At 38.8% G+C, this 15,914-nt stretch overlaps 2 protein-coding genes across 4 annotated transcripts; both read left to right on the forward strand.

The window, feature by feature from the left end:
- Nucleotides 1–286: 286 nt before the first annotated feature.
- On the forward strand, nt 287–11,049 carry lsm14ab (LSM14A mRNA processing body assembly factor b). 3 transcript variants are annotated; one of them, XM_055173675.2, is made up of 11 exons: nt 287–609; nt 1,806–1,969; nt 2,069–2,210; nt 4,107–4,217; nt 4,609–4,794; nt 4,880–4,963; nt 6,611–6,808; nt 7,164–7,335; nt 7,440–7,469; nt 7,561–7,804; nt 10,863–11,049. In XM_055173675.2, the coding sequence occupies exons 1-11, from the start codon at nt 489–491 to the stop codon at nt 10,881–10,883; spliced, it is 1,473 nt and encodes a 490-aa protein (XP_055029650.2). In that variant the 5' UTR covers nt 287–488; the 3' UTR covers nt 10,884–11,049. The 3 variants fall into 3 exon arrangements, with proteins under 3 accessions (XP_055029650.2, XP_055029649.2, XP_055029651.2); XM_055173674.2 differs by having other exon boundaries at nt 289–609; nt 10,860–11,049; XM_055173676.2 differs by lacking the exon at nt 4,107–4,217 and having other exon boundaries at nt 292–609; nt 10,860–11,049.
- A 3,303-nt stretch (nt 11,050–14,352) lies between these two features.
- Nucleotides 14,353–15,914, forward strand: ss18l2 (ss18, like 2). The gene is made up of 4 exons (XM_073853963.1): nt 14,353–14,617; nt 15,099–15,183; nt 15,267–15,348; nt 15,749–15,914. The coding sequence occupies exons 1-4, from the start codon at nt 14,557–14,559 to the stop codon at nt 15,815–15,817; spliced, it is 297 nt and encodes a 98-aa protein (XP_073710064.1). The 5' UTR covers nt 14,353–14,556; the 3' UTR covers nt 15,818–15,914.

The following is a 15,914-nucleotide window of genomic DNA, read 5'->3' on the forward strand; positions in this document are numbered from 1 at the left end:
GAAACATAATTAGTGATTTGAGAGTATAGTTAACACTTATTTATTGTACTAATTGTAATTATTTGCATTATATATCTTATTGTCTGAAGAGTCATCGATTATTTGCTTTATTACACATGATAAAGTGCTTTATAACACACATGAAGAAGAAGGCTCGTGAGCTCGGAAAGATATGACGTCATTTTATAAATCGCAATTTCCTCATTTATTTCTCAGATTGTTAAACCAAACCATTACCTCTTACGTAATTCCCAAAATAACAGGAGTCACGCGCTTTATCGCGAGAACGGACGCGAGGGGGATGCGCGTTTCCCAGCATGCACCGCGGTTCAGTGCGGAGGAAAATGAACGCGGCCATGTCGTGCTGATCGGAGCCGAAAGAAAAGCACACAAAAGAGCGAAATAAACCTCGCACAGTCGGTGAGAAACTAAAATAAGGGAGAAAACAGGAGTCGAGCACCCGCACGGGAGAGATTTATAACGGAAAGATGAGCGGAGGGACGCCTTATATCGGCAGTAAGATCAGTCTGATCTCAAAGGCCGAGATCCGATATGAGGGAGTTTTATACACCATCGACACTGAGAACAGCACCGTGGCTCTTGCGAAAGGTAAATAAAGATGATTTATGCATTATATAAATACACGCAACCCAAATACACAGTTCACATATGCCGGGGCTTTAAAGAATATAAACTAAAACAACTGCGGCTTAATATCAAATATATACTTACTAACTACACATATGCCTAATAGTATATACTAGGACGTACAGTACACTTCTGGTTAAAATAAAACAAGTTAAAGAAAAATATATATTATTTAGTACAAACAACATCTAATTTCTAACAACATACACACGAGCAGGAGAGAGAGAGAAGAGGATATGAGAGTTAGGGCTGCGCAATATACCGAAATTATAGGAAATATCGCGCACACGTTCATGTCGACATATGCATACAGCAATGGTTTGCAATAAATGTGCGATTTAATTTTAATACTTTAAAATGTATTAAAGGTGTGTTGTATGATTTTATCAGAAAAAACAAACACTGATATATTGACAGCAGTAATGACGTTCCTGTGACGTGATTTGCATAGTCTTGTTCTCTGACCACACTTTACTAGTTCACTTAAAGGTGCAGTGTGTACTTTTTAAAAGGATCTCTTGACAGAAATGCAAAATAATATACAAAACTATATTATCAGGGGTGTATAAAGACCTTTTTATAGTGACCTGTTATGTTTTTATTACCTTAGAATGAGACGTTTTTATCTTGGGTCCCCTTTACGTAGAAGTCGCCATTTTGTGCCGCCATGTTTCTACAGAAGCCCTTAATGGACAAACTTTTTTTGCTAAGTTGTCTCCGTCAATTATATGTTTTTTCGGTGGCGGCTACCGTAGCTTCTCTATACGTTTCAAAAGCGAGGGGTGAGCAGTAGACTGAGCTGTTGGTTGCAATTTGCAACCTCACCACTAGATGTCGCTGAAATTGTCACACTGCACCTTAAAAAGTGAACATTGTGTCAATTTATTTTGAAAACTCGTGACTTTTTGTTTTGTGGGACAAAATGTTTAAGGTTATCGTGAATGATAACTGAGATTGTAAGTCTGTAATAGTCTTGTGTGTGTTTCACAAATTAAGTCACGCAAATTTTTAAACATATATAACAGATTATAATATAGATGTGCTATCATAGGGGTTTAAAATGATGAGATTTTTGGGTGGATTTATTTTCAAACATGCGTGTAAATAAATAATGTGTGCTTAGCTTGTATATTAAGACATTTTAATTTTTCCATTAGTCAAGTCTTTTGGCACTGAAGATCGCCCCACGGACAGACCAATCCCCCCTCGAGATGACGTCTTTGAGTACATCATATTCAGAGGAAGTGACATCAAAGATCTGACTGTGTGCGAGCCGCCCAAACCCACCTGTAACCTTCCTCAGGACCCTGCCATCGTGCAGGTGAGCCGCGCACACCTTCAATTACAAACATACACGGCTCAATCTGCAATTAATAAAGCAAAGCAAATATTCATCTGTGTAATTCTTGTGTTTGTGTAGTCCTCTCTGGCGTCCACCGCTGGCCCAGCCGCTCCTTCCTTTCAGTCGTACACCCCCTTCAGTCGGGCTCCTGTTGCCCCGTACAGTCAGTTTAGCCCCAGCACACTGGTTCCTCAGCCATTCGGAGCAGCGGTCACTGGTGGTAAGTTACTCACTTGTGTAGATGTCAGGGTATTTTACTTTTATGCGGTTGGATTGTTCATTTACACAACAGCAGCATTATGGGTCCTGCAATTGCACACATAAAAACAACACCCTGTCTCAGTGTAAACTATAAAAACGCAAATCTGTCAATCAGGTGATGTCATGCACACCTGTGTATTTCAACCTATAGTCGTGCGTGAGTCTTACCAAAACACCATTAGCGGTGTGTTTGTGCTGCTCAAAATAGTTTTTTACGCTTATCCAACAAAGTTTACAATTATGCTACTCTGTAGTCCCAGGGTTTGTGCGTCTGAACAAAACTGCTTGATGCTTTTGTCATCTTAATCGTTTGTATTTATGGCTCTGTAGAATAATGTTTATATCCACAGTAACATCGCCATCTTCTGGACTGGCATGCATGGTACAGCGTTTTTGTCGATCCATGTTAACTAGGACTGGGACGATTAATCGTGCGATTCTGCTTGCTATGCTTCTAAATGAATTACGGTCATTGATCCCCCCAGATTTACAAACTTTCAAGGACCCGTGGGAACCCTGAAATATAAACTGCCCCTACATCCAAAAGCCAGAGGGCGCTCTTGTGCAGAAACTAAATGTGCGCTGCAGAATTAGTACTATTTACACACGCAGCTTGCTTCAGGAAATGCATATAAGCATATTTATATCGATGTTCTTCAAACCTTTTCAGGTATTTTCATGATAATAAAGAATATTTTCAATGATTATGTTTGACGAGTGTTGCTTTTTCAAATGCATGTTATAAACGACTCAAACTCAGTTATTTTAGATTGATAAGGATTTCCTACTGATCAAAGAGCCATAATACACAAAAGAGCTGTGCAAACATCGCCTTTGCAATTCAGGCCCTGGGAAGTTTTTGAAAATATACATACATAGATACAGGTCACTGAAAGTGCTTGAATCTATTTTATGCAAAAAAAATCCATATTATGCCCTGTGTAGTGTAGGATAATATCATAAAAATTCTAGACTTTTTAAGCACATGTGCTAAACTGTTCGCTTTAAATGCTTATATCTTCTGTACACGAATGTTGATTCATACCAAAATGCTTTTTTGCATAGTTGTGTTTGACACATGTAAACGTCTCGGGTTACGTATGTAACTGTTGTTCCCTGAGAAGGGAACGAGACGCTGTGTTTCACTTGCCATACTTCCTGCATCCCTGTAACACCGTCTTTGGCAATATTTCAGATAGCGATATACTTCCTGACTCCCGTGTCACCCTGGCTTTGTCGTTAAGCCTCACCATTGGTTGAATTTGATATACACATTCAGACGCACTTACTCCTGGAGGCGTCCTCAAAGTGTCACCGCACTGACGCAGCGCGAGTTCCCTCGAAAGGGAACTGTAACAATGTATCTTAAAAGGTAACACGATGTAACCTTGCTCTCGCTTGAAATGTGTCCCCACATTTAGTTCTTGAATATGAGGGTATTGGAGCTGGAAAGTCCTATATGATTTGTGTGTACAGTCAATCCATATATTTTATGATACAATGTCATCGTTCCACGTCTCAGCCCCAGTCAGACACAACACCACTAGGTCACATAACAACAACAACAACAACAATGGTGGATTACATGTGTTTGTGCTGCAGAAGGTAGTGAGCCTATTAGCTTTACTAAAGCAAAATTTTATGTGCATGCTCAAAGTCATCTTCTCCGTTCTCTTTGGCAGAATTACAGCGCCACATACTGGTCTGGCATGTAAACTACATCGATTTGAGTCGGTTTCGTGTGCACGCAAATATATCTTGAGATGCGCAGTGTTTGCAAACTGAACGGATAGGGAAAGCTCTGGCTTCGTGTGTCTTGTAAGGATTTTTAGTTGTGTACTTCCTCCCCCCACAGGAAGCAGCTCAGGTCCTGCGTTCAGTAGCGAGGCGAGCGTTACTGCCCCTCTGTCCCAGAGCACTGTTTTCCCCCCGCACGCTCGCTCTCTGAGCGCGCACAAACCCGAAGGTAACCGGAAAACCGGTGCTGTTTAAGGAATGGCTTAAGTGTGTTTGTCTTTTTTGTTTTGTAAGGTAACATTAAATAACAGCATGCGTCTTCTGCTGTGTGGTGAAGTTGACTGTGTGTAGCTTTAGTTTAATAACTCGGTCGCCATTTGTCTGTGGGCAGAATTGCTTCTTTGTGCTCTTAAAGACAACATGAAATCAACATTCTGGGTTTGATGTGCACGGTTCATCATTGCACATTATTTAAAGTGCCCTGCTTTACATGATTTCCTCTGACAGTTAAATGCATTGTGATGTTACATGTTGTCTTTAACTGATGTTCATCGGGTTTCTAAAATCGCTGTTGTGCATTCGGTAGCTTTGCGGGTTCTCATCCGGTTCCTCTGTCACAGGTCGCGCCAGTCCATCTCTAGAGCCCAAGAGAAAGACCCCGACACAGGAGCATGCAGTACAGACAGCACCAGCACCGGTCACGTCCACTGCAACTGCAGCCGGGTCGGTGGCTCAGAGGAGCCCTGCAGCTGCCCGACCCGCTCTCAACACCCAGAAACCCGCTGAGAACCAGGAGCAGAACAAAGGTACTCTTATTCTGTTGAAAAATAAATTTTATTGGTTTGTAACGCGCTGACAATTTCAAGTGATATCTGATTTGTTTGTCTACAGCATCTGATGTTCAGAAAGTTACTCGCCCGGAAACAGAGTCGAGCCGGTCTGACAACAAGGACTCGAACAGACGCCCGTCTGGAGGTGAGTCTCTCTGCATCAGTTGTGTGTTTGAATCAGAGACATTACTTAAAGGGACACTCCATTTTTTGACAATATTCTAATTTTCAGGCTCGCTTGGAGTTGAATATTTGTTTTTTGCCGTTTTGGAATCCATTCAGCTGGTCTTCGAGTCTGGCGGTGCCACTTTTGGCGTGGCTTGGCATGGTCCATTGAATCCGATTGGACCATTAGCATCTCGCTAATGGTTTTATATTTTTCCTTCATAAAAGTTAACTCTTCTGTAGTGACATCGTGTACTAAGACAGACGGAAAAATTAAAAGTTGTGATTTTCTAGGCCGATATGGAACTATACTCTCATTCTGGCGTAATAAACAAGGACTTTGCTGCTGTAACATGGCTGCAGGAGGCGCAATGATATTACGTAGTGCCTGAAAATAGTCCCCTTAGTATCTTTTAATAGCAGGGAACTATTTTCGGCTGCTGCGTGGTATCGTTGCGCCTCTTGCAGCCTTGTTGTGGCAGCGAGGTCCTTGATTGTTGCGCCAGAATGAGAGTATGGTTCCTAGCCATATCTGCCTAGAAAATCACAACTTTTGATTTTCTGTTGGTCTTATGCTGCGTTTACACCAACCGCGTTTCAGGCATCAAAATCGCATCTACCGCGCCTAGTTTGCCGCTTGAACAGTTTGAATGCATTCGCGCGTTTAGAGCAAAGTAGACGCACGGAAAAAGCAAGCATTTGACGCGCGTCAGAGGCTAAATCCGCTTCTTGTGGGATGGGCAAGTGCTATGCGGTTGTCTGTTTGCAAGATGACTGATGTTGATTTTGCATTTATCGAGAGAGTTACCAGTTTGTATTTGGTAAACTTATCTGATGGGGTAAAATAAAAGGCACGGGTCGATAAACGTCACGTGACTCAAAAGTGAAGTGTGTATTACAACTTACCAGGTTGCCCAATGTTCTCACTGACACTCTTCCAAGCGAGATCCTTTTTATTCCTGTATCCTCTATAGAAATAAGAACTTGTGTTGTATAGCTCCGGGTGACTGCTTATGGACAATATCAAGCGTTCCTTCAGGTTGAATGAGTGACTCCAGGCGGGGCTGCCGCCACAGCAGCAAGCAGGCTCCTGATTGGTTAACGCGGCGCGACATTCCACCAAAGTTAACTTTTTTCAACTCGGGCGTCAGCCACAAATTCACGTGAACCGCAAAATGCACAAAAGCACCATTCGCGTGTACCACGCCCAATTCGCGCCTTTCGCGTGAACTAGATGCGCGAATGAGGTGGAAACGCGTCTGCCGCGTCAAACGCCTTATCCGCACCGCGGGACCTCCAGACGCGCGTCAACGCGTCTTCACATTGATTTAACATTGAAATCACTCGCGTTCTACCGCAGTTGGAGTCAACGCAGCATTAGTACACGATGTAACTACAGAAGAGTCAAGTTTTAAATGGGAGAAATATTGAAACTCTCTATTTTTTAGCGCGATGCTAATGGTCAGATTCAATGGATTATGCTAAGCTATGCTAAAAGTGGTACCGCCAGACCTGGAGATCAGCTGAATGAATTCCAAAACCGTAAAAAGCAAATGTTTAACTCTAGGGGAGCTGGAAAGTGGAGTGTCCCTTTAAGAGCCATTTGATAACATTTGCTTTTCCCCAGGTGGTGCTCCTGTCATAAGAAAGGGGCGGGGTAGTGGTGGCGGAGGCGGCGGTGGAGGTCAACGTGGCAGGGGCAGATTTAATGGACGCAGAGATGGACCGATGAAATTTGAGAAGGACTTTGACTTTGAAAGTGCCAACGCCCAGTTTAACAAGGAGGAGATCGATCGCGAGTTCCAAAGCAAACTCAAGATTAAAGGTACAATACAATTTAATCAAACCGATCGTTCATTTATATAAAAATAAATGTGCATTTATTGTTTTTGCAGATGTTATGTTTATATTGTGCATACAGCCGATTAATCTTATATGACGCGAGTGAGTGGATAAACCCGGTAACACACAGTGGTTTGGTTTACTAGAGCGTCTATCCTACATGCATGTTATGAACATTGTTAGCGCTGTTTTAAGGAGTGTGTCTTTATTTTTTTCTTAAAACTCTTCTTCAGTGAACTCTTCTTCGAGATGTTGCTGTCTGAGCCCAACCTGATGGCTTTTATGATGTTCCTGTCCTGTGGATGGAGAGTTTGTGCTCAGAGATGTTTGTGTTACAGATGAGAAGAGCGAGAAAGCAGAAAAGACCCTGAACGGGGAGGAGAAGACCGATTCAGGTGTGGAGACTCAGAACAGTGAAGGCAACGCCGATGAAGACGATCCACTGGGACCCAACTGTTACTATGACAAATCCAAGTCTTTCTTTGACAACATCTCTTGTGATGATTCTAGGTGAGATTTTGGTTAGCACAACGAAGAAGATCATTTAATTGTAAATGATTGTGGAGCTACTTTGAATGAATGAGTAATAGGTTTTACTGCTCTGTACCTTCTAGAAAGGAGAAACCGGGAGGTGGTTATGTGAGGTACAGTCTCTTCAGTTTTTAATTTTTGCAATGATATTCCTGTTGTGAATAAACCAGAGTTTGGTGCTGATGTATGTCTGCCTCCCCGCAGGGAACGAAGGCAGACCTGGGCGGAGGAGAGACGGATGAACGCGGAGACCTTCGGCATTCCTCTGCGTCACGGCCGTGGACGCGGGGGTTTCCGGGGCCGAGGCGGCGGCTCGGGCTTCCGTGGTGGTCGCGGCCGTGCTGTCAGCAGGGGGTCGTTCGCACCCACCCGCAGGGGTGGGCCTGGATTTAGAGGCGGGTTCAGAGGGGGCAGAGGAGGCCGTGAGTTCTCTGACTTTGAGTACAGGGTTAGTATTTCTTCTCTTAAATAAACAAGTGGAAACCATTGATATGCGTAAAAATACTTTTTACTACAAGTTACCATATTGTCTCGTATATAATGTGACCCTGATTATAAGACGACCCCCCCTTTTCAAGTGTACCTTTTTGAAGACCAACTCTTGTCTTTTATAAAGATAAAAAGTAGGGCCGGGACTCGATTAAAAAAAATTATCTAATTAATTAGAGGCTTTCTAATCGAAATTAATCACATTTTAATCACATATAAATATTTGACCTGAGAATATGAGATGTTATTTTTTCACATGGATTTTTAGTATACCATGAATAATGACTGAATACATAAGCTTAAGCAACAAAATATTGTTTATTTTTGTTCAACCAAGTCGTTGTACTCGGAGTCGGGCTAACGTCCACGCTAGCTGCTATATGTTTTGCATTGAGATGATACTTGAGGCTCGATGTGCTGCGGTGATGTGTGATTTCCTTGTTGCATAGCTTACACACAACCATGTTCTTATCGACGCTTCCATCCGTTCTTTTTTATAAAAAAAAAAATTCCCATACACGGGGCCAACCAAAGCGATCTCATCAGCTGCTTTGTTCATGTTCACTGTGGTTGTTTGTTGTCTGAATTCATGAACGCTTGTTGGTGCTCCAGTATAATCGGTCCGCCGAAACTCATCCAATGAGAAATGTTCCGCGGTGCAAAAATAAGTGGTGATTAAAATGCGTTAAAAATGTTTAACGCGTTATTTTTTGTGTAGTTAATTCATCTTAATTAACGCGTTAAAGTCCCGGCCCTAATATAAAGTATTTTCAAATTAAAGCATTGTAAGTTAAAGGGGACCTGTTTGATTTACCACATTTTTGAATACTTTTTATATGGCATAACACATCTGAATCCATCTGGATTTTATGAAAATTAGCCTAGGCCAGTTGTTTTCAATCTTGTCCCAGGGTAACCACAGCTCGGCTTATTTTGTATTAGGGATGCATAACGATTAATCGCGATTAATCTATAGAAGTACAAACGTTTTTGTTTATATCATATATGTGTGTGAACTGTGTATAATAATAATTATGTAAATTTAAATATTCACACATGCATGTATCATTTTAAGAAAAAATATACTTATATATTAAGTATTTATATTTAAATATAATATAAATTATACTTAAATATACAACTGTATATGCACATGTTAACATTTCTTAAATATATACATGCATGTGGGTGCATTTATCATATGATGTAAACAAAAACTTATTATAAAACAGGCAGTTCTGGTTCTTCATTCTGATTGGTTGAAATGCGTTCTAAGCCATGATAAAATACCCTGGTAAACCCATGGTTTTCTGCAAAATATGCAGAGGAGTGGGTCCCCTGGGAACCGTTTGAAAATGTCGTTTTTATTTTTAAAAAAACATAGCCTATTAATATTTCATTAACAGTAGTTTATCAGGTTGCTTCAGTCCAGGTGAACTTGTTTACATGTATTTGGCACCACCTACCACATTTTTCAGTGTACGGTAGAGGTCGTCTTGGGTCCAAAGCAGTGTTTCTCAAACTTTTTCAGCCCAAGGACCACTTTATCTTCCAATTTTTTTCTGAGGACCACCCAACAGAATCCCACTCTAACACTCCCCCAAAAAACAACAAAAAAGGAAGGATAAGCTAAGTTTATGTGTAATATGCAACTGTTTCAATTCAAAAACTAATTTTTTTAAAACAAATGCAATGCTATGTTCAGAAATTATTATATGAATTTTTGCATTTGAAAAAGTAAATGTGAAATGAGTTGCAGCTTAATATGAACAACAAACTGCACATGTGAAAAAAATGCAATTAAACATACTATAACAGCCTAGGTCCTACTTAGTCATTCCAAAGGGCCATTAGTTTAAACTGAGGTGGTGGGTATATGAAGTCTATGGTTGTAACTATGGTAACAATAAAATACTGAAAAAAAAAATGTTCCCCTTAATGTCCAAACTCACTGAAATTACAGGGATTTTACACATGAACAAAAACTATTACATTACAATACTAATAGATCTGTGGATTTTAGCTGCTTTTAGTTGACGCTTGATCTTTTATTTTGACTCCTCTTTGGTTTAGCCAACCAATCCATTTTTACGTTATTAAAACAGAAAGGCAAGAACTGATATCGCAAGTTTGCAAGTGCATTAAAAATCTACTTAAATAAGTGACGACTGTATAAACACTTGCCTAGTTTAGGTCATCTTTTGGCGGACCACTGGGGGGGGTTTGGCGGACCACTAGTGGTCCGCTGACCACACTTTCAGAATTACAAATGTACCCGACCCGGATCACTTTTTAACTCGAACCCGACGTGCATTATCTTTTTTTTAAACCTGAGTCCAAACCAGTGCCAATTTTTTTTTAACCCGAATGTAAACGGCACCGATGTGTGTGCAGTCTGCATCCCTGCACGCACCAGTCAGACAGAAAGAAACCCCACTGGCCTTGCATCCGATTTGGCCCACTGCTCCATTTATTTTTTTATCTGATGACGACACCAAGGTAACCGTTAAAATGTGCATTCAAAATTGATTGACAGTTCTGTCTCAACAAAAAATGTACCTACCGCCAGACACACAATGTCGCAAGCGCTTTTGGCAAACAGAGGGGGATTGGAAAAGGACTCGATGCACACACATAAGATAGTTTGGGTCGTCTCTGGTCCGTTTGGCAAAAACACATTTATTTTAAATTACCCGAGATCCGCTGCTTTATCATAGCGGACCTGTGTTTGAGGTACACGTGACACTTTTAGACCCGAACCCTCTCGGGTTGGACCTCAGGTTTTCAGATCTAAGTGGACCTGGAAGACCTCTAGTGTCAGTTTGATTGACATGTAATAGCCTAAAGCTCAAATATAAGACGACATCGTTTATTAAAAGGCATTTCCATGAAAAATGTGTTTACATAAAGGCTTGATTATTGATTAAAACGGATTATTTGGGTGCATGTAAACGTACTTACTGTAATGCACTTGTTTTACAATGAATAAATCACTGTCTTTGTGTTTGTTTCAGAAGGAGAACAAAGTGGCAGCGTAGTCGAAGCTGACGATCACATCACATCCTAACAGCCAAGAATCTCCTGTCCGCTCATCACAGTTTAGATTAATGCTTTGACTCACAGGTCCTGCCTCTCTCCCTGTTCAACACCAGCACAGGTGTGACCTGCGTTCAGATGCACACGCAGAGCTCTCTTGCTTTTCTCCTATTTTTATCAAAAACTACAACCTCTTGATGTTTTTTGGAAACCTTTGACTTTCGTTTGATGGAGGAAAATGAGAATCTGTGTACAAAATACAGCAACTTCTCTGGAATTATTATTATTATTATCTGGTATTTTTGCATCAGTCTTTAGTTCCTTTGGTAATATCAGGAATGGTATTCGATAATATTCTGAACTTGTGTGTCCTAAACCCCGCTGATACTGTGAGCGTTACTCAGTCAGATAGCTTTATGTTATTGTTGGTTTGTTTTGTTTTTTTTGGGATTTGTTCTCCATCTATAGATGCACGACAGCGTAATCTAATGACCTGTAGGGTTTGTGTCGGACCTAATCGAAACCAAAACCACGTTAAAGAAATATTCAGAGAAACTTTCTTTAAGAGCCTGCTGAATTCACGTACATTGGATTTTAAAGAGGATATTTGTGCTCGGTTGCATTTTTGTAATTGGTTAATTTTCAGCCCCCAACATTTTTCTTTTGGTGTTCTCAACTGTGTAAAGACTTCAGTAACTTAACAATAGGTCAATCCACCTTAACTCTTTCAGAGAAACGCAATGGTTGAATGATGAATGTATCAATGAATTCACCACTGTCTGTCTGTCTGTCTGTCATGTATCCCAAAAGAGTTTGTGTTCAGTCCTTTTTCCACAGGAGCTTTCATTGTTCCTACTGTGTCTTGTCTTTAATGTATTTTGATAACCTAGTGCCAGTTATTCTTGCCTTTAGTTGTGTAGATTTCTTAATTTAAGCCCCTTAATACCATTGGTTGAACACCAGACAAGCCCATCACTGTTTAATGCAAAGATCTTCAGGAAAGATCCTACAAACCCTTTAAGAACATGATTGGATGTCTCAAAACTGTATTCATATGCACTTTAAAGACAAGTAACGCCGCTGTATTTCATTGATGATAATTTGATGTCATTTCATAATAGTTCATACACCAGATATCTTCTGATAGAACCCAAAGCAGGGAATATAAATGCTCTTTTTGGCTAAATGATTCGTCTTATTTACAGTGTTACTCATAAACGTATAGATGAGTCAACCGGATGGATTTATTGTGTAGGTAAAATGTTTAGTCTTGAGTTTCACCTGAGGCTATTATTCGTAAATCCTTTGTTGTTAATAGTTTGAATGCAAATGTATGTTAGTGTGTTAATTCCAGTACCAGCTGTCTTTCACTCTTTTAATGGAGTGAGATTGTTTACCCAGCCTACCCTGACTTTCCCTTCGAATGCCACTGAAGCACTAGTTTCTGCACTGTTAGATGAGTTAATTTAGTTACTTTGGTGAAAAAAGTGTCTCGATGTGCTTCGTATTTTTAATTTGTGTTTAAGATCCAAAGACTGGAGATACATGTTTGAGGGGAAATGATCTCTTTGCTGGTTCGATGTAAATTTTCCCCATAGCATCTTTTTTGTCATGTAGCCCTTTTCATAACTGATGCTGTACTTGTATTAGCTCCCTTTAAAAGCACTACGATTTGAACTTTTCAGAGATACCCCTCATATATTCGGGCAGCTAGTCAAATGCAGTCTGATTGGCCACGGCAGTGATTAATCAGAGCAGGGCATGATGGGAAATCTCTGACCGAGTCACAGATTTTGGTGCTGAGCGGCTGAAATCGGACTGGCATGATGTAAAGTGAATTTTTAGTCCTTATACAGTGATGAAGTTGAAGATGTAACCTTGTATATGAGATTTAAAACTGGACACATGTGCAGAATGTATCGTGTAATACAGGGTTGACATGATTTCGTTATCAGACCTCGGAAAGAATTTGATTGGCAGTTTTTGTTTCGTTTTGTTGTTTTTCTGAATTGATGATGTTGTGGAGGTCTTCACACAGGCAAACTGAGGTTTTTATTCAAACAAGACAATAAAAAAAAAATAGTTGTTCATGTTCTGTGTCCTTGAATTATTATTTTTTTAAACATTCAAAGAGTTACATATGCTGTGCAGAATTCTGGTATGTTAAACAAAATACAAGAATAATTATAATGCATCTCAGAACAATTTACATTTTGTTTTTTGTTTTACAATTTACAAAAATTACACATTCTTAGTATTTTTGTCTTGTTTTCAGTAAAAATATAAAAAAATCTAAAATTAAGATGCTTTTTCTTGAGGGGGAAAACGACCCAAGAAAATGAGTCGAGTTTTTGGACCAAAGATATGGAATTTAAGTGATTTTTTTGCATAAAACAATGGGGTAAGCAAAAAAATCTTGAACATTTTTCTTAAACACTAAATTCAGGAAAAATTTGCTTACACCATTGGCAGATTTTTGTGCTTGTTTTATGCACAAAATCACTTAGATTTGGTATTTTTGGTCTGGAGACTGGATTTATTTTCTTGTGTTGTTTTGCTCATCAAGAAGAGGCATCTTAATTTGAGATTTTTTTGAGATTTTTATTGAAAACAAGACAAAAATAATAAGTCATTTTTTTGCAGTGTACAATTTTGGAAAGGTTTTTTATTGAACTAATTTTGATTTTTAAATTTGTAGTAGTTGAATAAATAAACGCATTAACTAGCACGAACAAAAAGGTTTTCAGCATTGATTATTCCTTGTTAATATCAATACAGTTATTTATGCTAGTTCATGGTGCACTAACTAATATTAAAAGCTAAAACGTTTAATTTAAAAAAACATGTATTACACTGCAAAAAGCGATTTTCAAGAAAAAAATTCTTAGTATTTTTGTCTTGTTTTCAGTAAAAATATCAAAAAATTCTTGCATTAAGATGCTTTTTCTTGATGAGCAAAACGATCCAAGAAAATTTGTCCAGTGTTTAGACCAAAAATATCTAATTTAAGTGATTTTGTGAAAACAAGCAAAAAAAATCTGCCAATAGGGTAAGCAAACAAAATCTTGAACATTTTTCTTAAACACTAAATTCAAGAAAAACCCCATTGGCAGATTTTTTTGCTTGTTTTATGCACAAAATCACTTAAATTAGATATTTTTGGTCTAAAAACTAGACTTATATTCTTGAATCGTTTTGCTCATCAAGAAAAAGCATCTTAATTTAAGAATTTGTAGATATATTTACTGAAAGCAAGACAAAAATATTAATAATTTTTTTCTTGAAAATCATTTTTTGCAGTATACTATAGTAATTACTGAAATTAACATGAACTAAGATTAATAAATGCTGTAGAAGTATTGTTCGTTGATGGTTCCTATTAGCTAATGAATTAACTAATGTAAACAAATACAACCTTATTTTAAAGTGTTTAGGACAACGTTTCATAATGTGTGTGGTGTGACGCCATCAGTGTCCTGCAGGCGGCAGTAATGAGACGCGTGTGTCTCAGAGTTTACTGACGTCACCACTAAAGAAGAAACGCGAACAGACGACAGTAGAGCATACGATACAATATTGAAATGTTTTAAATCATTATTTTGATTGGACTGGATGTCTAAAGCGCCGAGTTATCTGCACTAACTTAACAGAAGGGTTGAGGTTCGAGTTTGTGAAATGTCTGTTGTGTTTGTTCCCAAACGGCAGCGCGGAAAAGCGCAAATCAACCAGGAGACAATTCAGAGAGTAAGCATGAAAACAAACGCATACATAAACACATATCTAATTGAATTACATATAGTGTCTTTTTTTAAAAAACTAGTTATCTCGTGACGTGGATTTATTATGGGTATTTTCAGTGTTACGTTTTAATACATTTACGTTGAACCTTAATAACCACATTTACAGCTAAAGAGTTAAGTTTTGTGAGTTGAGATACTTTCTCTTACCTTAATGTAATATGCAAAGTCAGTAAGCCAGTGTTGTGTTGACTTGCTGATTTTATAACATATTTAAAGCTGTCGTGAGGGGAAAAAACGCGGCGGAGTGATACAATAAACCTGTAACGTTAAGTAGTACCGGTAACCTCAGATTGGTTAACATCGCTGTTGACCAATCAGAATCAAGAACTTCAGCGCGCTGTGTTATAATCATATTTAAGACGGTATTTACAGTATTTAATGCTTAACTAATTTAACCGAGTTCCTTTCTCTCTCTCTTTCAGAGATTGTTGGATGAGAATGATCAGCTCGTCAGATGTATTACAGAATACATGCAGAAGGGTCGAGCCACAGATTGTGTCCAGTACGCGCTGCTCTCTCACTTTTCAATTCACGTCAGCTGTTTCAGTACTTTGATTAAAATTCATACTTTTTGTTTTACTTTAGATATCAGCAGATTCTGCACCGAAACATTGTGTACCTGGGTACCATAGCAGATGCCAGCACAGAAATCCCACCTGATAACATTGTAGGTCTTCTTATCTAAATTTCATATTTTATTAATCTCCTGTTTACTGAAACTATTTGTTCCCTAGGGATAGTTCACCAAAAATTCTGTCATCATTTACTTACCCTCAAGTTGTTCCAAACCAGTGTACATTTCTTTGTTCTGTTGAACACAATGATATTTTGAAAAATGTAAATAACCAAACAGATCTGGGGCACCATTCACTTCAATATTATTCTTTTTTTCCTACTTTGGAAGTCAATGGTGCCCCAGATCTGCTTGGCTACAAACATTTTTCAAAATATCTTCCTTTTGTATTCAGCAGAAAAAAGAGATTTGGAACAACTTGAGGGTGAGTAAACGATGACAAAATTTTATTTTTTCAGTCAACTATTCGTTTAATAAATCCTTTTTTTTACAGAATCCTTGTGAAACAAATACACTGGCTGAGAGTACAGACACATCAGAAGTTACAGAACAAGGCGACTAATAGAGATTTTCTTTTGTGTACAGAAGTCAAGTCCTTTTTGTAAATTTGTATAATGTATAAAGAGACAATAAACATTTTTAATGTAAAATAAAAATAA

The sequence above is a fragment of the Misgurnus anguillicaudatus genome, chromosome 15 (assembly GCF_027580225.2).
Source record: "Misgurnus anguillicaudatus chromosome 15, ASM2758022v2, whole genome shotgun sequence".
NCBI lineage: Eukaryota > Metazoa > Chordata > Actinopteri > Cypriniformes > Cobitidae > Misgurnus > Misgurnus anguillicaudatus.

Bases quoted from the DNA above. Each gene is read 5' to 3' on its own strand.
- lsm14ab (XM_055173674.2), top strand. From the start codon at position 489: ATGAGCGGAGGGACGCCTTATATCGGCAGTAAGATCAGTCTGATCTCA. The intron at 4,218-4,608 runs GTAACCGGAAAA...CCTCTGTCACAG, and splicing joins GAGCGCGCACAAACCCGAAG to GTCGCGCCAGTCCATCTCTA. The intron at 7,336-7,439 runs GTGAGATTTTGG...TGTACCTTCTAG, and splicing joins ATCTCTTGTGATGATTCTAG to AAAGGAGAAACCGGGAGGTG.
- ss18l2 (XM_073853963.1), top strand. From the start codon at position 14,557: ATGTCTGTTGTGTTTGTTCCCAAACGGCAGCGCGGAAAAGCGCAAATC. The intron at 14,618-15,098 runs TTCAGAGAGTAA...TTCTCTCTCTCT, and splicing joins GCAAATCAACCAGGAGACAA to TTCAGAGATTGTTGGATGAG. The intron at 15,349-15,748 runs GTAGGTCTTCTT...TTTTTTTTACAG, and splicing joins AAATCCCACCTGATAACATT to AATCCTTGTGAAACAAATAC.